Source organism: Dryas octopetala, chromosome 9 (assembly GCF_963921425.1).
Source record: "Dryas octopetala chromosome 9, drDryOcto1.1, whole genome shotgun sequence".
Lineage (NCBI taxonomy): Eukaryota > Viridiplantae > Streptophyta > Magnoliopsida > Rosales > Rosaceae > Dryas > Dryas octopetala.
The window spans coordinates 15,565,240-15,588,337 of NC_141374.1; the positions used below are offsets into that span (position 1 = coordinate 15,565,240).

Below are 23,098 nucleotides of genomic sequence, written 5' to 3' on the forward strand. Positions count from 1 at the left end.
TGCGAAGCCATGACAGATTTGTCATGGCTAGATCCAGTGCCTTGGAAAAAAGGTGGGGCTGGGGCAAAAAGGTTAGATAGGCTTATGAGTAATTTACATATAGTTATTGTTATTTTGATAATAAAAATTGTATTTAATAGATATTGTAAAGAAAAATAGTAGGTGTAAAAAGAAGCATCCATCATACAAAATGAGTCGGGTCACATTAGTCTCTTAGGCCCAAGTCTGGTTCGCAAATTTGTTGAGGACATACAAGTCATATAAGAGTCCAGCTTAATAGGCCGATATTTCAAGCCCATATGTTAGAGAGAGAGAGAGAGAGAGAGAGAGAGAGAGAGAGAGAGAGAGAGAGAGAGAGAGAGAGAGAGAGTTCTAAACTCAGATCAACAATAGTAAATTCTAATTGTCAGGTTGTACAAATATGCAGGTTAATGGTTTGCTACATCATAGCAGTTATAACACCAAAAGACCTCCCCAAGGTACAGGAGGAAGATTCACGGAGGCTCAAACCCATCAAAAGAAATTGAATTAGATATTTAGATGTAACATGCCTGCCCAAAAAAGAAGAAAAACAATACAATTTTTTAAAAAATGTATATAAAATTTTTGGTAAATAAAAGTGACAACAGCTAAATTCTTTAAATAGATACCTAGACCAGGTATCGTTTGTGCTGACGGAATAAATAATCATGTCGTGTTCGTGCTGTATTGGACATCGTGTCATTCCATGTTCGTGTTTATTTCCAATAATGATAGTCTATTTTCATCAAACAAATTGGAAGAATTAAGCATGTGTACTCAAACGCTTATATGGTTCATCACCAACTAATTATTGATCTAGTGGTATTCCTCACCAACAGGATGTCTAAGATGCATTGGAGGGACCATGGCCATCTTTGGTCCCAATGACTCTCTACCCCTAGTTCACATGAAACTGTCTTCTTTATGTTCACCTGAAGCTGGTGATATTTGTGCCTACTATAAGATTCTTCACCTGAAACTATCTCCTTTATGTTCATGTGAAACTGATGATGTTTGTACTTCCTACAAGGTTCTTTGTATGTTCACATGAAACTGAAGATAGAGTAATACTTGTCTTTTATGTTCACGTAAAACCGCCAAAACGTTTATATATATATGTTTTCAAACACATCGGTTTTATCGCCCAAAGTTTCTACAAATACCTCCCAACCCTCATTAATCCAAAAACATGAAGTAATTCATATATGGTTGCCATTTTAGGATTGGAGAGCCTGTTTTTGGGTTTTAGGGGGAGGAGGAAGGGGAGAAAAAGGGAGAGGGGGAAAGGGGGAAGGAAAGGAAAACTTGAAAGAAAGTTACTCGGAGAAAATATTTACTCCATTAATGTGAAAATAAGTGGCATGGGAATATGGGATGGATTAGAGCATGGGGGAATGCTCATGTAATACAGAATATCTAAGGTATACTTCTTGTTGCTTTTTTCCACCACAAACGAAAATTCAATTGATTGGTTGCATGTGATTTGTATGTATTTTTTACAATCTCTTAAAATAATAAGCACATCTTGAATATTTAAGAATTCTTAGACTGAATAAAGGGAAAATCATTGCTGCTGCTTGCAATTTCGTAAGTGTCTGCAAATTTCATAGTAAAGTGGAGAGGGATAGTTGGATTTGAACCCTCGTAAACTTACTTTCATTGGGAAATTATATCATTTAGATAAGATGGAGAAGAGTACATACTATATTACTTTCTAAAACTATTCTAGATATAAACTACCAGATCACACTCCCCCTAATTCCTCTTCTATATTTCTTAGGCCGCAGCTTGCTGGTGCCAAAGATAGCACATGAGGGTGATGATCCATTGTTATGAATGGATCGTGGACAGTCGCTTCACAAATATGTTGAAGATTTCGTCCCGATCCAACATGCTAACTCGGACAGACTTTGGGCCAACCCCAAAGTTATTTCCCCCTCGGGTCAAAATCTTGTGCCCCCTGAGGAAGCTCTCGCAGTCCTTCACATCATCATCTTCACATTTTAACCATGCGAAAGCTGCAAAACAGGTAAACAATAATTTCAATTAAACTCCAAATAAATGTCACATAGTTATGCTACTCTTAATTAATATTTTGGTGGTTTTTCACTTACCAGGTTGAGGATGCGAGACCTGGTGAAGGAAGTGGCAGAATCCTGGCGTAAATTCCGGCAGGCTAAACATTCTGCCCTTGTTCACCGCTTCCCTAAGCAGCTGCCACCTCTCTGCCATCAGGTTGTAGCTAATCCTAAAGAAGGATTCACTAAAATCCGAGCTGCCAAGTTTTTCACTGCTGTTGCTCATCGCTTCTAAAATCTTGGCAGCCCGGAGTTGCGAATCCCTGGACACGCCAATGGTGCTGAGCTCTATGAATTTTATCATTTTTTTCGCAACTTCAGCATCTTTCACTAGAGCCCACCTGGAAGAAGATGCAGAAGAGAACAATTTAGTAAAACAGCAAGTAAAGGAGTGTTGCAGGAATAAAAATGCTGCAAATATATTCAAACCAAGACAAATGATTATTTTGAATGAAGAGAGCTTACCCAATGCGTGTCCCAGCATGACCCGTGGCTTTGGAGACGGTGAACAATGTCAGGTCATGGTCTGATGGTGAAGTTATGGGGGTATATTGTGGCCAGTAGTAAGCCAAGTCATGAATCGATATACCTCCACTTCGATTCACCATCGAATACCTGACACACCCATCCGGGTTGTTGGGGGAGGTGACTATCTCAATGTATGAACCCTCAGTGGTGAAGTTACGAGCATCACCAGCCCATTTATACAGCCCTGATTTTTGGTAGTCAGTCATGGAGGGGTAAGACTGCAAAGAAATTATGAAGATCCATGGTAAATCATTATTTTCTTAGACATGATATATGGTTGACTTGAAAGTAAAGAGAATATAGGCTTATTCACGCCAATGCCCCCTGAAAGTAACTTTGATTTTCAATTTATTCCTTGAAACTTCATTCCTCCCACTTTACCTCCCAAACTTTACAAAATATCATATTCCGTCAAGTCCGTTACAAGCTCCGTCAAATAAGCTGACGTGGCAGTTTATTACCCCTTCCACATAAGCGCCACGTAGGCTTTTTTGACGGACTCATAGACAGACTTAACGGAATATGATATTTTGTAAAGTTTGAGGGGAAAACTGGGAGAAATAAAGTTTCAGGGAGCAAATTGAAAATCGAAGTTACTTTTAGAGGACATTGACGTGAATAAGCCTTTGAGTTATAATATACACACACGTGTGTGTGTGTGTGTAAGAAAGCTAGATAGGCATGTTACTTATCTGATCTATCCAATTGGGCACATGCATGCACAGTGGTATATCACTGTGCAGAGGAGGATAAATGAGGACTCAGGACAGTGGGACAAAAGAAATAGTGAAAATTAAGGAGGGGGCCGGGACAAAAACCAAAAATAATTGAGTTTCCAAAGTCAAGTTCCAGATTAAGGCAGGCAAAATAAATGACATATTTATTAAATGGTTTTGCCTTTGTTCTTCTGAGAAAAAGATATTGTAGCTAAAAAACTTTGTTCCAAGAAAAGTCTTTACATTTTGATATGTACTTATCCAGGTCAAAAAGAAAAAGAAGTCTGAGAAATGGGCTTACAATGGTTTTTGCACTATGAGATGAAAATCAAATTTTGTTATACCAAAATCATGTTCTTTATTATGCATGAAAAGCCAAGCAAATGAGAAAAGCAGCCAACTTCACACAAATATCTTATAGTACTTATGGTAAGCAATTCTAAAGTAAAGTGGTCACAGCTTTCACAAAAGCATGTCCACCAAGCTAAGTGATGATATAAACAAATATAGAATTAGGGGAATAAACCATATGTCACTGATGCATTTGACTTTGCCTGGATTTGCTAGCAAGTAACAAGCAATACTAGTGAGTCGGTGAGTTCCATTAAAAAATTCAAGCTCTAGAAGTTGAAAGCATTCTATATTGAACCAACCAGCAAACAGAATCAAACACAAAATATCAAGCTCACCGAGTAGTATGGGGATGCAGACACCACGCTTATGGGCTCAGATCCATCTATAGGCGCAAGAGCAAAGAGTGCAGCTAAAAATAGCTGTGATGAACCTGTCCCAACCACAATGTGGCGACCTTCAGTGACAGCATTGCCCACCACCTTGTGTAGCCTGACAACTTGTTTGGCAAACTCTGGCTCCAAAAACCAGCAAAGGCTTTTAACATCTGAGAAATAGCTCATAGATTGCCATCCAGGGATCACAATCGTGGTTCTCTCACTCATCTGCTGCCAGTACTTTTCATACATAGTCGGGTCGCCGCTGCATTCACCAAAACACAAACACAGTAACATGTCATATATAAACACATAGTTGAACAAACATAGAATAAAGATGGAATTTTGATGTGGGATTCTTGGAAAGTTGAAAACTCTTCCTTCATATGGTCCAAATAGCATATGTTTGGCATGCAATTCACTTTCACATTTGTTAAAAGGTAGAAAAGCATATAATGAAAGTGAAAAGTGAAACAAAAAACATAATGACAGTCACATATAAAGGTAGTATAAAAGTGAAAAATGTGATTCAAAAAGAGGAGGAAACATGAAAATCTGTCACACAGAAACCAGATTCTAAATTGCATGGAGCATGGGAAGTAGGAATGGGGAAGACAGTAAATGGGAGGAAGGGTGGGGATGATGGGGGTGGGTCCCTCTCAAAGAGATCAATGATTAGATGTACACATATCTAACATCATATCAGTGTCCAGAGTGTAATGTCAATTGGTAGAGACCTAATTACATGATGGGTTGAATCTTTAATAGGTCCCACAGAGTGGTAAGATCCACAATTGCTGAAAAGCTAATTTGCATTTTGGGGCGGCCAAAGGTTTACAACCCACTGCGCACTTTAGTCTTGTTTACACTTTCCCAAAGGCCAAAGGTGGGTCTTTGTGCAGAAAAACAAAATGGGGCATATGGCACCCCACACAAACATGCATGTACTTTTAATTTTTTAAAGCCCTAATAGTGCCTTGTGCTAACATGCACTTTGGGTATTTTACCAAAAACAACATGCACCTAGGGGGCTCCAACTTTTGCAACTTGGCCACAAGCTGTAAAATTTTTGAGCAGTTTAATTTGTTGGCCAAAATTTCTTTAGTAGTTTGAGGTCCACAACTATGGTACAAAATGAATGATGATGTTGTGGTTGGTCAAAATGTCAATTTCTATTTTCCACCGTCCATGGTGCATGTTTAGACTCCAGTCCTACTACCACTACCACCACCACCACCACCACCCCAGTAACTTGGGAACAAGAAAATGACAAAACAAAAACAGTGACCCAGCAAAACATGCACCATGGAAAATTCAACCAAAACATGGACCCTCTGCCTCTGGGCCTGCCCTTTCTCTATCCTAGCTAACGTAAGCCCTAAGCCCACTTTAGAGGGAATCCCTGCAACAGTAAATAAAACTACGCAAGCAAATACAGAAAGCAAAGAAATATTTTTTTTAGTGAACAGAGTGAGTGAATACTCAAGGGTCTTTTTGCAAACTATCACTGACGTCAACTGAGGTTTCTGACATAATATTTTGACCTCCCTTTACATATGAGATGCCATCACCGGTTGCCTAACACTTCCCCCATGCCCATTTCTTCGGATTCAAAAAGACCATTTTGCCCCTGACTTTGACCAAAACTTTGGAGTGTGCTCAAAGATAAATCGCAAGGTCAGACTTCAGAGTCTGACACAGGGAGGTAAATGATATAGCAAGAAAACTCATGGGTAGGTTAGTGATAATTGAATAAATGTCAGTGGAGGAATTTGATAATAATCATAATATAATTGAAAGGCAGAAGAAAGTAGAAACTCACTGGTCGAGGTTGATAACTCTCTCTTCTTCTTCTTCTTCTTCTTCTTCCACGCCATTTTGACCCGAAGAAGAATCATTCAGTTGCAGAAGGGTCCTCTTGCTTGCGTGAGGGTCCTTCTCAACACCACCGTCAGCCATTGATGGTTCTCTCTGCTTTTCCACAGAGAACCCATGAGGGCCCTGTTGCTTCTCACCCTCCTCATAAACCACCACTCTCATAATCAAGCTCAGATTAAGAGCCAGAGAGAGCACAAGCAAGTTTCTCATTGTGAAAATTCTCAGAAAGTTGGTCATTTTTTTGAAAACAGAGGATTGAAAACAGAGTATTGAAAATAGAGTACTGAAAACAGAGTAATGAAAGCAAAGTGAGAGAGAGGGAGAGTAGAGTGTGCTGAGTGCTTCAGCGTGAATGTGTGAGGAGCTCAAAAACAGAAGGGGTGATTTATAGCAAAACCCAGAAGATGAAAACAAAAACTTCAATTTCCAAGTGGAAGGCAAAGAGGCGAACTATAACGCATGCAAAGCTTTGGTGGCGAGGATTACGGATGCTAAGGCAGACGGTCCAATTTCGACAAAATGAGTCAATTCAATCTTGACAAAACTTTGAAACGGATTCTTGGAGGAAATCTGGGGACGGTTTTGAGTCTTTGGATTTGACTGCAAAAAAAAATCCCAGATTTCAGGGTTTCTAGAGCTCTCTGTGCATGTGGGTTCAGAGGGGTAGTAAATTGCTCTGGCTTTGTTCAAAATTGTTTAAAAATAATGTTCAACTAAATCGGATAGGCATTAGAGAAACATAGCAAAGAAACAAAGAGTAATTAATAATAGTAGAATATCAAATATTTTGTTCATATTTTTCAAAGCTCTGTTTTGAGATTGAGAGAAATACCAAAAATTAATCACCAAAATGGAAAAAGAAAACGAAAATGGAACAAAATTGATGAGGTGGGAAGAGGTCAAAATGCAAGGAGGGAAAGTTGAAAACACTTGTTCCGACCGGGGATTTCCTCAGGAATCAAGAAATCCCAGTTCGATTTTCCAGGAAAATCGCAGCTTTCCGATGCTAGATCTCGAAAAAAATAAAAACCCAATAAAAGAGTAGAATAGATTCATTGTTCCATATTTATATAAATATATGGCAGGGATATTGATGCACGGGTTAACGAAATAGAAAAGCTGCTCTTACAGTCTTACTACATGCTCTGTCTCCGTCCCTCTGTTTGCTTTTTCCAATTTTCCTTGCCCTTCTCTTTCTATTTCCTTTTTATTTTTTTGTGGCTTTTTATTTTTTAATATGATTTTGAGGCTTTGAGCTTTGCTTTTCAATCTCTTTTAGTTAATAAATATGGCTGTTTTTGGCCCCAAAAAAAAAAATATATGGCTGTTTTTGAGTTGTAAACAAAATGGAGTTTTGATTTGGACTGGAAACTAGACAAGAAAGAGGATAGTGACTACTCAGAGAGACAGATGAAATTTGGTAAACCCATATTTTAGTCCGTAAAAGAGTTTTTGCTAATTCCGTTTGAAAATGAAACTTTCTGCGTTTTAGTGCTTGTTTTTCTTGTTTTTGTTTTATTTTATCTTTCTAATAAGTGAGATGTTGTTTTATCTTTCTATATGTTTGTCTCTGTTGATGTTGTTTCTTTTATCCCAATGTTTTATATTAAATTTCTTTTTATTAATATTTTTCTTTTGTGTCCAATTCTCTAAAAAAGTTTCACAGCAGTTATTTATCTGAAAACTCTTAAATTCTTATATTGTATAACATGTTGTACCATTTTCTATATAATGAATTAGGGCATCCCTTATAAAAAACATTTTTCTGAGTCTAATATTTCTACTACCAAAAGAACACAAAAACAAATGAATTCCTAGGTATGTTGATTATTTTATCAAACATCAAAAGGAAAAAAGTTGGTTTTCATCGTATTATGTTGTGTAATCATTTGAATTAACGATCGTATCCAAATCTAAAGAGAAAATATACGATGATAATAATATCTTCTATAACAAACAAAACAACTTTTAATGGTTTATTTGTCTATACTAATTTATAAATGAAATCAATAAAACATAATCATTTGGACTGGCGATCATATTCAAATCCAAAAAATAAAGTTATACGACAATGATGAGATCTTCTATAACGAACTATAACTAACTTATATAAATGAAATAGTACACCAAGTCTGGAATATATTTGCCAATTTCTATAACCGACTGTAGCAAAAAATTGTGCATTTTCTTTAACAAATTTATATAAATGAACCAAAAAATTATAGGGCTTTTAATTTATAGTCCCCGACTACTTTGGAGTTCTCTAGTAATCCCAACCTTTTCTCCAATTGTTTTCTCCTCTTGAGTCTTTTTTGTGTTTATTTTTCAGCCCTTACCATTTTTTCCTGCTTCTTTTTTGGTCTTATAACGACAATCAACTAGTGACATTTAACTACATTTATATATGCATATTGTGACACAATTACATCTTTTGGATTGCATTTTTACTTTTTTTTTCTTTTCATAATCAGGTAATCACTTATCATTAATCACTTATGATTTAAGGTTTAGTTTCTAATTTTGGCCGCTAAAGTAATTAACTCTAAGGTGGTGTATTCAATTAGGATTCTATGAATTTTAAAAGAATTTAAAAGTCTATAGAAATTTAGGTGTATTCAATGCATAATTTTAAAAATTCCATAGAAATTCAGATGTATTTAATTCAGAATTTAAAATATTTCATATAAATCTAGGTGTATTCAATTTCTCAAGGATTTTAAATGATTTCATTAAGTGATAGATTTTGGTGGATTTTTATGAATTTTGACCAAAAAACAAAGGTCATGAGAATATATTATAACAAGTTATTGTCAACAAATTTGTTATAATTCTTATGTCTTACCATAGTGGTACTACACTTATAAATCTACACTATTTGAAATATAAATAGAAATCTATTGGAAATTTTTAAGTGGGACTCAAACTTTTTCATATCCCTACTTGTTTTCTTTTTATTTATTTTCTAGCTTATGTAGGCAATTATAGTTTTACTTTTATTTTTAAAAAATTTATAAGAATTAGTAGGGGTTATAAGAGTTTATTAGTGTAGGATACAGTTTAGATGGTTTAGAATAAATAGTGTATTCAATTGAGATTTCAATGAATTTTAAAGGAGTTATAGACTTTTGCAAATTTTTCTAAGCATTTATGTATGTATGACACGTAAAAAGACAGGCCTAGATATTAGGCTTAATTGTGTTTTTACTACTCATAGTTTTAGTTGATTCTCAATTTATCATCAAGATATTTATTTGTCTTATTTTATCACCTACAATTATCTCTCGTGTCTCATTCTACCTTTTATCGTATTCCATCAGCTAATTCTTCAATATTGGTGACAAAAATGCTCTTATCACGTCAGCATTTTTTACAACTTGGCTGACAGAATGAACGGAAAAAGATAAAATAAGACCAAAGAATAGTTGTAGATAATAAAATGAGACAAATAAATATTTAGGTGGTAAAGTGAGAATCAACTGAAATTATGGGTGATAAAAAATAATTAATAGATAAAATTTAAAAAATAAGAGTATGCTTACTTGCGTAACGTCTCACATCCACAACGTGTGATGCATGATCAAAGCATCGACCGATGTTGATTCTCTTATACTTGGAGAGAGAGAGAGCTGGGATGGGAAAGTGGAAATTTGGTAGAAGATGCCCAAAACTTGATGTCCTACTACTCCTTACCGATCGAACGTAATCAAGCTTCCCATAGGTGATTTGGTGATTGATTTTTGTGTTTGGTTAGAAGAAGGTCCTTTGTGGCTCAAGGATTGTATTCACTATGATATTGTTATACCATTGATCTGTCTCGTCATGAAGATTGATAAAGTTTTTTTTTTTTAAGAAAAAAAATCCTTACAGCAACAAATTAACTTCGAATCCAATCAATAAGTATGTTTTAGGCCGGTTTAGTGATTAAATTAGAGAAAAAAAAATTGTCTCTTTGCACATAAACACAATTAATCAATACAAACTGAGGCCATTTGGGAAAAAAATCAACAAATTATTTCCAATGGATGAATATAGTTTTTATTAAGATCGATAGTGAAATGTGACATGAATGAATAAAATTAGGTAGCTTAATGATCTTTGATTCTAGAATATAGAAGTATGTTAATGATCTATATAGTTTTCCAATAATTATTGGTCTAATATTACATTGACAGTTCAAGATGGTATGGCCGTATGGGTAATAATAAAAAGATAAAACTTTGAAAGCTGAAAGTTGTTTTATACCAAAATTAGTTCAGGTGGTGATAGATTATCGAATTAAAAAAAAGGGTTAAAATTACGATATAATATGAATTTGATTTTGTTAAATATATTAAAAGAAAATTATTTACATATGTTGATTAAAAAAATCAATTAGGAGCATATATAAGAAAACCAACTATACATAAAAAGAGAAAGTTTGGTGATCGATGAAAGAAAGTCCATGAACTTGCAAGGCAGGTCTCCCCAAGGCCTAATTTATCCACTGGTAATATCATGAACGAATTAATAGACACGATAGCCCCCATTAATATGATGCTACCGGTGGTCATAAATCATAACTAATCAAATTCAATCCATTGTCGTATTAATAAAGCACTATCAGCACATGTATTAACTTATTAAGGTCTCGTCTCCACGTGGCATTGCCCACTTGCAATTTTATGACAATCTTGAGAAAGTACCAACTATGGATAATGGAAACACCATGTTTAGGTTAGTAACACTGGAAGACAGATATTCATAAGAAAGTATCAACTAACTATTAGCTATTAGTTAAGTGATATTTCTTTCCACTTTATTAGAAGAAATCCATTGTTCGAATTCCCCATCCAGCTTAAAGCTTACTTTTCTAGTTTTATTACACCATGCACTAATATTAGTTAAGTTAGAGTTTATGGGCCTATTTATGAGAAATTTAAATTAAACTTAATTTGCACTTGTAAGAATGCATCTTTAAAATGTTAGATCTAATCTTTAGTCATTTTTTGTTGTTGTTATACACTGTGGGGAATCAAGCACTTAATCTATCCTAATTTTTATCATTGGGGGTGTCAAATGTGTTGGGTCGAGCGTGTCATGCTTGTGTTGGTTCATTTAATAATCATGTAGTGTTCATACTGACTTAGATAACTAAGACCTAGGCCCGACATGACCCACGGCCTATGGCCCAATCGTACTCGTGTCTTATCTTAAATGAGCTAGTCTAGGAGTCCTTTTTTTTTGTTAGAAAACTTATCTGATATATATATATATATATACAGACTCCTTCTATTGAGGTATGCTTCAACTTATTTATGTTGAGGTATGACCTTGTTGGGGCCCACACGAGTCGTTTTGTATTGATCCGACCCGTTTGCAAGGATCATCTTCATTGATAGATCCTCCTTGTAAAAAATTAGCTAAATCGAAAATCATTGACCTATCTAAACATATTTTTGCTTGAAAAATTGAATTTTGTTGTTGAAAGTTCTTTAAAAAGAAAAAAAATTAAATTAAATGAATCATATATAGTTTGAGTCTATTTAGTGCTAGTGCTCATGCCTTGCTTGGGTCGTGTCTCTCTAATGGGTTAAAACTTCAATCCAACTCATTTACTTGTGTCATGCTTGCATGGATCCTACCCATTTCGTACCCCGTCGTGCTGGCCCTATTTTAATCTTTCTATACTAGTGTCGACTTATTATTTCACTCTTCCTTGCCACTTGGGTTTTTCATTGAACCCAAATGTTCCCTGAAGTTAAGAGCGAAAAAATAAAAATAAAAATGATATTAAGCATTTGGCTACAAAGCTGCTGGGAGATCAAGCAGATTTTCTTTGTTGTTTTGGACAAAGTGGATGAAATAGAGATGAAAGGGATAAGACACGTACATTCCTGGAGTACGAAAGGGCTGGACCTCTGGCTTATTTAGGGTCCACAAAATCAGCATTATGAATAAGAAAGGCTCAATTGGGTCTTCAAACCCTTGGGACCATATATTTATGTGATTGAGAGCTCAGTCATAGTAATCTCCTCCAAGGGATTCAAAACCAAGCCCCTCCTAAGGTTCACATGGTTTGATGCCCCAGCAGCCTCAGCTTGATGATTGATGCATTTAAGCACAAGGCAGATCACTATCTCCCCCTAGCAAAAGTGGTCCTATGCCTAGTGATGAAAACCTCTACATTTTCAAAGCTGCACCCATTAGGGAAATGGTCCTTCCTAATGATAGGGGGAAAAAAATTGTATTTGAAGCAACATAAAATAATTTGTGGTTTCACAAACATTATGGTTTGAAGTAAAAATACTAATTTGTTTTTGGCCAGGAAATTATAAATTTATTCATTGAAACAATATAATTATTATTTTATATAAGGGTATTTTTGCTTAAGAATATTATCATACATTCACACTTTTCTAGTATAGATAGAAGGAAGTACCAGCGTGCTTACCGTCATACACGGTACACCCAAGTATAAATTATAGCATTTGGATGTTGTAGCCTTGGCAACTACTGGTCTGGCAATTCCTCATTCTGTCACCATTCAGACCTTAATATCCAATTCAATCCGTCCAAATCAAATCAAATCAATTCAATCTAACATCCAATCAAACGGTATCACGTCTTCAAAATCCTACAGCCTTTTGCAACTCTAAAAGCCCAGCATATAAAATCACTAGGCTAGTTTCCTAGAAACTGTCCAAATATATTGTGTCAGAACAACCCAGCATACGCTTAAACGTTGATGCATCACCGAGATATAGAACACGAAAACTAAGTAGAACACACTCTGCAATTTACATTCACATACAAGTATACAACACACAACAAATGTCAATGTTACAAGTCTTTTTTTTTTTTTTGGCCAAATGTTACAAGTCGTTCAATATTTACATAGCGGCCATTAAAAAAAAAAAAAAAAAAAAAGGAAAGGACTATGGTAGTAGAAAACAAAAACAATACCACATATTACCGGCCAAATCCACCACTTTGGGGTTGAACTTCTCCATTGTTCATCAGTTTATCCAGCACAACGTTAAGGTCTACTGACTGCCCATTCTCAGTCATTTTCCTCACTGTTGCTGTGACCATGTCCCTCCGGAATCCCATTGCTACAACCTTATCAATGACATTACTGATTGGTACGCTGTTTCCAGTCCCACCAGAACCTGACTCCTTATCCACACTAGAGGCCATGGGTAATGCATATGGCAATACCTGGGCAGTTGGCAGTCTTGAAAAGTTGCTTCTATCATAAGGGGCTAAGGAGGACGGCAAGACTTGCGAGTGTTTCATTTTTGAACCACTGTAGTGAGAAGGAGATCCACTTTGGGAATAAAAGTCATCAAAACTTGAATGTTGAACTGGTTGCACATGCCCAGGGGAGAACTCAGGCCAGTTATTACTTCTAGATTGATCATGTGTACTCTGCAGGGAACTCACATACTGTTTTTGGGATGGGAGAGCCAAGTCAGGTGCATGAGAGGTTTCATGGATACTTGGGGGATAGCTTTGAGATAACATGTATGGGGTTTCTCCAGGATTGTGAATCAATGAACCTTGGGCTTGTGGATCAACAGCATTGAAAGGTGGGTGCATTTGAGGCAGCTGCAGGAATTGTGAGGTTTGTGAAAGATGTGGTACAGGTGGATAAGGTTGATATGGTGCTGTGGGTGGTGGTTGTGACTGCTGAACTTGAGACATATAGTACATCTGAGGAGTGGATTGTGGATTTAACAGAGGTGGCAAATAGTTAGAATCTGCCTGTTGAATAAAAGGGATTTGATTCTGAGTTGTTTGGGTAGGAATCTGTGCTGCAGGTGCTGGTGGCAAATGCTGATGGGGTAGGGTTGGGGGAAGATAAGGAGGAAGAGAAGGAAGTGGTAGACAAGAATGAGTTGAATGTGGTTGGTGGTTTTGTTGAGAGGCAGATGACAATACTTCTTCAGCTGAAATTGTTTGTACATTGCTCTTTTGGTTTTCCAATTGCTGGTGACCCTTTAACATTTGAAGCTTTGCAAGGTGCAGCTGAGCCTCTGATATCTCTTGTTTATCTCTCAAATCCTGCATACCACCTTCAACCTGCAGTTTATTTACAAGCAACATGAAGCATGTCAAGAAGCTGTTGGCGCCTTATAGAATCTCCTGCACACGACTCTTTATTGTTTTTTTCTCTTACAACAATACTTAAACCTAGTTTCTATGCCTTCAACATGAGTGTTAGTATTTAACAGATTGTGCTAATGGGACCTCTTCAACATTTTCTCATAGTTCAACAGATGGTGAACGTGCTGCTCCAGTAAATATGAACAGGGTCACTTACAACATTGTCAATAGTATCATGTTATAATACTAGAACTTACGGCATGCGAATTAAATTAGATAAATTCCCATGAAAAGCCTAATTGACTATGTGAAATAAAAGCTTCAAACTAATAAGGGATAATTTTAGCAAAAGGACTCACACTATACCCATTATCGCAGTTAAGGATGCGACATTCACTTTGTTTCAATTAAGGATCCCAAACTTTCTTTTTGGCTCAATTAAGGGTTTTCGGTCAAAAAATACCAATTTTGAGGGGCAAAAACGTCTCTTTACCTAAAAAATAAAACTAAACAATTAAAATAAAACAATTTAAAATGAAAAATAATTAAACGAAAAAAAACTGGGGGGGGGGGGGGGTTGCGACGAGGATGGGGGAGGGAGGAAAAGGCTGGGCTGGGTTGGGGCTTGAGGGGGAGAGGTGGGTCGGGGCTAGGGGGAGCTGGGTGGGTGGGCAGAGAGAGAGATGAGAGAGAAAGTGTGGCAAAGAGAGAAGAAGGGCGGGGCTAGGGCTGGGGCTGTGTTTGGGGGGAAAGGGATGGGTTAGGGTTGCGACGGGGATAGGGGAAGGGCGGAGCGGAGCGGGGAGGGGCTGGGGGGCGAGAGAGAAAGAGAGGAGAGGCAGAGAAAGATGAGAGAGTGAGGCAAAGAGAGAGGAGAGGGGTCGGCGGGCGAGCTGGGTGGGGGAAGGTGCGACGGGGATGGGGGAGGGGGAGCTAGCGAGGGGACACAGAGAGAGAGAAGAGAGGTAGAGAGAGATGAGAGAGAAAATGAGGCAGAGAGAAAAGAGAACGGTGGGGCTGGGTGGGGGAAGGGGGAGGGTCGGGGCTGGGTGGTGGGGGAAAGGGCGGGGGAGGGTGGTGGGGGGAATAGTGGGTGGGGCTTGGTGGGGGAAGGAGTTGTCCTCCTTTTTTTTTACTTTTTAAAATTCAATCAATTTTATTTTGTGGATTTTTTTTATTTTTTTGTTTCTTTTAGTTTTATTTTGCAAACTTTTTTTATGATTATTTTTAATTTTTAGTAATTTTTTATAATTAGTTATATTTTTGAAGTAAAAAGATGTTTTTGCCTCTCAAAATTAGTATTTTTGACCGAAAACCCTTAATTGAGCCAAACTGAAAGTTTGGAATCCTTAATTGGAACAAACTGAATGTGGTATCCTCAACTCCGACAAGGGGTATATTTAGAGTACTTTTGCTAAAATTATCCCAACTAATAAATATGACATCAACTTCTGTGCCTCTAGCACCAAATTTGTATCACCCAAATTCTCTGTCCTCTACGTTTGACACATGTAACAATGCAACCTAATTGACCAGTTAAATAAATTCAGCAAAAAGATACTGCTGATATCAATTTATTGTTAGCTCACTTTGTAAAACGATGAATGAAAAAAACCAGTAACTAAGGTAATGAGCAAAACTGACAATACCTTTCTTAGAATATTTTCTATTTCCCTCAGTTTCCCATCAGTCCTCCCATAGTTAATTTCAGTAGAATCCTTCAAGTCATCAATGGAATTCTCAAGCAAGCGGAATCGAGTCTCCAGTTGTGAAACTCGTGCGCTGAGACCCTCCACTGCATGCAGCAGATTGTCAGAATGCTGCTTCATCTTCCGATCAATCACCGAAATCAATGCTGAGTCCTCAGAAGAGCTACAATTCTGCGAGTCATAATAGAACAATCACTTGAACTTTACAGCAATCATGAACACCGCTTATTTTCTACAATATCTCAAATCAAACTAGATTTTATTTTTGGGTAACTCTCAGAAATTTCCATTGCAACAGAAAAAAACTATGCAGGCCACAATAATCAACTCGAACCAAGTCACTCTTGTCAATAACTATTTACAAACAAAATTACGAAATCAATTTGCATTGACACCCCAGATGATTATCTGTTCTCTGAATTTAATTTGATTTAATAATATAAACCAATTAATTAACTAAACAGAGTTTTAAAACACTTAGCAGCTACTTTTATTGTTGGAGTAAATTCAGAGAGTGACTAACTGACTACCAATTCCAGTTAAAACCCAATTTATATGCTAAGGCAGGAGGATTAAAATTTCAGTTAAAGAATCCATGAGTTCGAAAATTAAGTTGAAACTCGAAATGCATACCTCGACGCGTGACTGCTGCGAAGCGACATGTCGTACGGGGCGGAACTGGAAGCTGGAAGCGAAGTCGTCGTCGTCATATGAATCTTGAGATAAATCGTCGGAGTGGGATCGAGAAAGTTCCATGACCTGCTTGTCCATGAACTCCGACGCCTTCATCGTGCTCGGAGTTTGGTCTTCCCTTTCCCGCTATTTTCCCTCATGTTTTCTGAGCTTCCAAACAGAGGATTATGTTATGGTTGTTAGGCCAACGGAGATCGGAAAATTGACTTGCAGTTGAAGCAGAGCCGCAGAGGTTGCTGCTGTTCTGTTCTTGCAATTCTTCCTTTTTCTTCTTTTGGGTCGGCCCACACTCAATTACTATGAGTAGGCCCAGACTCGAGTATCAGACCAAGTGGACTGGAGTCCAAACCAATCTGTAGTTGTCCAATAATTTAGAAAAATTTGAAAAAATCAACAATTTTTTTGGTCTTATTTTAGACTTTTTAGTTGTTTTTAGAGTTTTATAAAGGCTCAATTACAAAATACACTTATTAACTTTAAAGGGTATTTCAGATTGATTCATGAACAAAAAAATATTTCAGATTGGTCCACTAACTAATAGAAAACTATAAAATAGCACATCCGTTATGAATTTCGTCAACAAAAATAGTTAAATGTTACTTTGGACAATGAAAATGTGAATTTTTTGAATCATGTGGACACCAAATTTGCTCCATTTGGATTAATAATGTCACATTGATTAAAAAATTCAAAAAAACTAAAAAAACTTTTTAACCTGTAAAAAAAATATATTAAATATGACATCATTAATCATTAATCCATGTGATTTAAATTTGGTATCCACATCATTCAAAAAATTCATGTCAGCACTGTCTACATTAGTATTTAATGTCCTTATTGACGGAATTTGTAACGAATGTACTATTTTGTAACTTTCTATTAGTTCGTGTCCTAATCTGAAACATTTTTTTGTTCATGAACTGATCTGAAATATCCCCTATAATTAGTGAGTGTATTTGTAATTAAGCTTTTTAAAAATATAATTATCTAGCATTTATTAGAGTTTCCCTATTTTCTCGAGTAATGCTTAAATTCTCTTCAACTAACACTCGAAGATAGTTTAAGCACTATTCAAAGGTTAGATTTCTAAAACACTTAAAAAAATATTAAAATTCTTTAATGAAATTGAAAAAAAAAGACTCATTTAAAATTTTCTAATAATTTAACATGTCATATTAATTTAAACTATGATAGATAATTTTAAGTATTATTTTGTCGGAGTAAGTTTTGATTTTAAAACTTAGAGACAATAATTATAAAAAGAAATATTCACATCAAAAGCCACTTTAATTACAAATTGATATTGCCATAAATTCTTACTACAATATTATATTCGCATTTTACTGGTAACAAATCAATATTCAACCATTTAAAAAAAAAAGGAATCACATTTCATTGGGTCAAGCTCAAATGTTTACAACATGGATTAACAACAAATCTTTCCTTTTACACTCAAAACAAGTACTCAACCACAGTTGATCTTGAAGAACCAGGCCAGGGCACTTGGACTGTGACCATCTTATCAACATAATCAAGCTTCACAACCTCTCCATCTATCTTACACTCACTTGGCTTTTCTGAAGCAAACACTCTCATTTCTCCACTACCCCTCACTCCAATTCTCACCAAATTTTCACCAGCATCCTCAAATTCTAGTGATTGAATTGCACCACCAGTGTTGAGCATGTTCACCAATCCAATTGGAGCAAATTGGATCAACTTCTTTGGCAAGACACTCACTGGAGAAACAGTGAGGAGCTCATAATTAAAAGGCTCAAGTGAGATCTCCACATTCTCTGATGGCTTCAAGAGCTTCAGCTTCTTTTCATGGAACATGTACACAGCAAATATCTTCATTCCTTTGATTGAAATTGGGCTCTTCCCATTGCTCCATTCCACATCTTTAGGGCTTGCCAAGCAGGTCACTGGCTTTGAGAACTCAGAGGTACTTTTGTTACGCCTGGATTGGGGGCACCACCCTCCTCCTTGGCAATTGAATAGCCCTAAGACTCCTGTGTACTGGTACATGCAGAAAAACACCAAATTAGCCCAATAGCTAAAAAGGGTATCTTAATTTTACTCTTACCTCATAATTTATGCATTTTGAAAAGAGAAAATTAAACTAGCGTTAGTCGTTGATGAGTCTGAACTTACATCCTATTATGAAATATCATGCGTGTACGACTAATGCTAGCGTTTTCCTTTTAATGAACATTTTAATTACTATCTTACTTTGTTGAGGTTCCAAATCTTGAGCATTGTTTTGCCATCATGCAAAGGGTCTTCAAATAGGGAATCCCTAGTGGGAAGTGCATAGTGTTGGCATCGTAATATGGACCCATCTGGCAACGCAAGGGTCTTAAGAAGCTTGAAGTTGTGCTTGCCAACAGAGTCACTGATGTAGATTGGTCCTCCAGATATAGCTCTTGAAGCAGCATGGAATTCAGCACAAGGGTGTGTGGATTGGAACATGTCCCAATCTGGGTGTATGAAGTTGCCCATCCACAAGCTGTTGTAGGCACAGTGCACCATGTGACACCCTTGTAGCCAGTATGTCCCATTTGGATCCCCGGATGGGTCTGTGCACCAAAAATCATCTCCTATACGAATGTGTGAACGTCAAGAAATTAAAATTAGCCCCTGCCTCTCATTTTTCGATCTTTTGTTTTTAATAGAGAAATTAAATATAAGATTTAAATTTTTTGTTAATCTTTCCGATGCTGTTTTGTGTTTATAATTAAAATGACCCAAAACCCTTAGTAAAACTGCGTGATTTTAAATATAAACACAAGATCAACACCAATCAGATTAACATTAGATCACTTTCCTTAAAAAGACATGTATATATGTGCTACATACCAACACGTCCAAGTGAAATGGCCTCTGTTCCAAGGAACATGAAGTCATTGCAGTGCTCCATGCTAGCAATCACTCCACTGCCTTTGAAATGTTTCCTAACAGAAGCAGTGAGTGCCTTGTAATAAGCTTTGGCCAGCTCAATCCGACCACCAAATTCCTCGGATAGCATCTCAAGCAACTGAACCATGACATAAATTAAAACTTCAAGTAGAAATCTCACAGTTATTCCCCAATAGACCAGAGTCCAAAGGGTTGATTTAACACTAATTCAGAAAATAAATCATTAAATATCATGCACTCCTAATAAAATTATATATTTATTTCTAGAATGAAAAACAATTCAATACAAAACAAAACAAAAAAGAAAGCTATCTAATTTACATGTCAAATAAACTCAACTTTAACCTTCCAATTTCTCATTGGATCCGCACCATTTTGTTTTGTAGTTTTAGTACGTACAAATGAGAATATTTTATGGCAAGAAAGTCTATATTTAATCTAAAACTTCTTACATTAAACTCATATTAAGTACATAAATTTATTTAAATGTTTGGTGCTAAATTAACAAAAAAGAATATGTTATGCTATTAAAGAAAAGTGAACTGGTTAATGGTTATAAAAAAAAAAACAATATTTTGTGAATGTGCTCTTTAATGAGGTGCACGTGACGTATTAGTATGCCGTTAAAACATTTGGTGACGTATTTGTTTTTAAAGCAAAAGCCAGAGACTTTGGAGAACTTACGTGTATGACGTCAACCTTGACACCGTCAACCCCCACCGCTTGAAGATGCGAGTGAAGCCCCTCGTACATCTTGTGGGCCAGCTCCGGCGGAACCAACCCCACGCCATTATTGACGATCTTATCCACCGCCAGATCCTCCATCGTCATCTGCAAACCCTGCGACAACTTAGGCCCAATCACGCTACACTTGGGCAGGCCCGGAGTATTGGGCCTGAGCCCACCCCAATAACCACAAAGCGCATGCCAAACATACACATGCTCTACGCTCCCGAACTCCTCTTTGAGGTCCCTAATAAAGGCACCCATGCCCTTATCAGGGACGCTACTACCCCTCCCTCTATAGTCCCTAAATTTGTAATTCTCTTCAAAATTTATGAGCCTGCATGGCATTTGCTCGCCAGCGGCCGTACGGGCCATGCTATGTGGGTCAGTAATTGGGTCATCATCGTGGCAAATGGATTGCCAGCCATCATCGATTAGGACCAGTCCTGGAGGGCACCCACCCTCCACTAGGCCCTTCACACCCTCCCAAACCCCATGAGGGTGCACCATAAGATAGAATGCATCCCATGTACACCAACCAAACTTGTCCACTATACCTGGTGGGTTTTTCTCCTCGAGCAGCTTGAAGGTCCCTAAGTGGAGCCTCACCACCTTCATGGCCTCCTTGACTAGACGGTACGGATCGTCACCCACGTGCATGTACAAGCAGCTCCTGAAGCTCGACCCGTGGACACGCGTGGACCCGCTCTCCACGCACATGTCCACGTAGTCATTGTTACGAGGGCCTGGTTGCATACACGCCCTGAACGAACCTTCTAGAAGCGGAAGGAGGAGAACGAAAGGGCGGCCGGAGTCGTCGTTTTTGTCGAGGATCATCATCTGGGTCTCGTGCTGCACGTCGTTTCCGGTGGTGCCGGTCCAGTGGGTGGTCCACCAGACCTTGAACCGGAAGATGCTCATGAACCGGATGCCGGTGAGCTTGCCGAGGGGGACCACGTGGCGAGATTTGGGGGCGTCGGAGTCGAAGCCCACGAAGCAGCCCACAGTGTTTTGGGCCTTTTCTGAGGAGATGAAAGGGGATGGGGTGGCTATGATGTTTGGGGGGACTTGGGTGAGGATTGGGTGGCCATTCGCAAGAAATTGGGCTCCTTCAAGAATGATTGAGAGTGGGGAGTTGACATCGACAAGGCCCATTACGTCTAGGGCAGCATTCTTACTTAAGCTTGGAGCCATGGTTAAGCTTAGGGAGATAATTAAGAGAGAGAGTGTGGTTGGTGTGCTGATGATTAAGGGAGGGAGTAGGGAGGGGTTTATATAGAGATTTGTAAAGGGGTAGTGTCGTGTGGAATCTAGAATGCCAAGTGTGGAGAAAGTGTGATTTGCTCAAGATGTACAAGTTGCATACTTTATTTGCATGGAGTGAAATTTTGCTTTAATTTAGAGATGATGGGACAACACCAGTGTCTAGTGAAAGTGACAAATATTTGTACACGTATTAAGGTCATGAAATTTCAGCTTGGTCTAGTTTTTACCCTTTTTTATTTTATTTATTTACATTACAAAATGGCTCAATTAGCTAGTCTCTTTTTGTTACAAGGTTTTAATTTTCTTGTCAGCTGATTTAAGACAGATTCGCAGTGTAAGCTAGCACCTTCATGTATTTCGCGAGACTGATGGACTTGCTTGTATTGGTCGTTTTTTAGCCTTGGCCTAACTGTTCAAAGGTCGTTTTGTGAATAGTTAGTAAAGTTTCGAGTTAGGCCTTTGCCCTCCACATATATATTCTACGAAAATTAGCCATATGTGTATATATATATATATATGCTTGAAATAATCCCACTGCTGCAATGACGACATACATAGTATCCAAGCAATTGGTCATAGTCATAGATGCTTTTGTATTGTGATGTGAAACAAAGTGAGTACGTGTTGGGAATTTGGGATCTAACCAATTACCAAGATATGCTTTGTGATGTGAAAGTGAAACAACTTGTAAGGGCAGGAATCATGGCTGTTTGTGCCTTGATTATCAAGTTTCTTCTTAATTAATTTGATAAAGTACAAGTTACAAGTTATAAACTTATAACTATGCCAATGAATTCCGAGTTGCCAAAGAAAAAAAGTTATAACAATGAAAGAGAAGTAGTGAATTACTTAATTATTGCATTGATAAAAAAAAAAAAAAAAAAAAAAAAGATGATCAATGGGAACCATTTGCTGTTAAAGTGGCTAGGCTTTAAACTTTAAAGTAAATTCATGCATGGGTCCACAATTGATGTAATTTGGATTGCTGAATCATCTTTTTCTTTTTGGCCACTGCTAAATCATATTTTATTTATTCCTCTTATTGTTGTAATTCTGCTTTATTCGAATTTTCTGGGTCTTTCAATGACTTTTCTAGATGTTTCTCCGAACCCGATTCCTCCAAAAGCTTCATAGACTCTTCTTAATTTCCAATGGTTTCCTCTTCACTTTTTCTTAAACTGCTTATATATGTGGCATATAATTAAAGCATGGATTTTTCTTCATGGACATGTACTAATATATTAAATCCACAAGAAAGAAAAAGAAAACCCTCATATATTGGTCCCCCCTACATAAACTCAGAATAATTCATTTGCAACAATGATGTTAAAAATAAAAAAACATTAGAGAAGCTAGGAGAAAATGAAAAGGTATGCATGCATGTAATTATGGTTGCGTTGACCTGACATGAAACATCGATCAATATCTTGTGGCTACTAGAAAATTCCATAGAGTAAGTACTTTATGGAAATTAATACATGAAATGCATGCAGAAGTACCGTAAACAAAGCAACAGACAAGCGTGACGTCCATATGTTAGATGCAGATCATGTGGACCTGAATGGAAATTAAATATTGTGCATGACGTAATTAAGCATGCATTAATTGTCACTTTGAGAGAGAGAGAGCGAGAGGTGTTGGCAAAATAATGCTCCAAAGTTCTGAACGGGTTCATGTTGAACACTTGTGAGTGAAGTGATGCCACTGGCGGACACCTCGTCAACCTCTGTTCCACCCCCACATATAAATGC

General features: G+C 37.3%; 3 protein-coding genes across 3 annotated transcripts; all 3 read right to left on the reverse strand.

The window, feature by feature from the left end:
* Positions 1–1,607: 1,607 nt before the first annotated feature.
* TAR2 (tryptophan aminotransferase related 2) lies at positions 1,608–7,174 on the reverse strand. Its single transcript, XM_086257313.1, has 6 exons — positions 7,079–7,174; positions 5,894–6,955; positions 4,033–4,336; positions 2,565–2,845; positions 2,136–2,440; positions 1,608–2,039 (listed from the first exon to the last, which is right to left on the reverse strand). The coding sequence occupies exons 2-6, from the start codon at positions 6,184–6,186 to the stop codon at positions 1,852–1,854; spliced, it is 1,371 nt and encodes a 456-aa protein (XP_086113439.1). The 5' UTR covers positions 6,187–6,955; positions 7,079–7,174; the 3' UTR covers positions 1,608–1,851.
* Positions 7,175–12,703: 5,529 nt separating this feature from the next.
* On the reverse strand, positions 12,704–16,683 carry LOC147274735 (uncharacterized). The gene is made up of 3 exons (XM_086257118.1): positions 16,377–16,683; positions 15,684–15,914; positions 12,704–14,010 (listed from the first exon to the last, which is right to left on the reverse strand). The coding sequence occupies exons 1-3, from the start codon at positions 16,530–16,532 to the stop codon at positions 12,898–12,900; spliced, it is 1,500 nt and encodes a 499-aa protein (XP_086113244.1). The 5' UTR covers positions 16,533–16,683; the 3' UTR covers positions 12,704–12,897.
* A 1,121-nt stretch (positions 16,684–17,804) lies between these two features.
* Positions 17,805–21,315, reverse strand: LOC147274736 (galactinol--sucrose galactosyltransferase-like). Its single transcript, XM_086227725.1, has 4 exons — positions 20,040–21,315; positions 19,296–19,473; positions 18,669–19,036; positions 17,805–18,455 (listed from the first exon to the last, which is right to left on the reverse strand). The coding sequence occupies exons 1-4, from the start codon at positions 21,273–21,275 to the stop codon at positions 17,889–17,891; spliced, it is 2,349 nt and encodes a 782-aa protein (XP_086083851.1). The 5' UTR covers positions 21,276–21,315; the 3' UTR covers positions 17,805–17,888.
* Between the last annotated feature and the right edge of the window lie 1,783 nt (positions 21,316–23,098).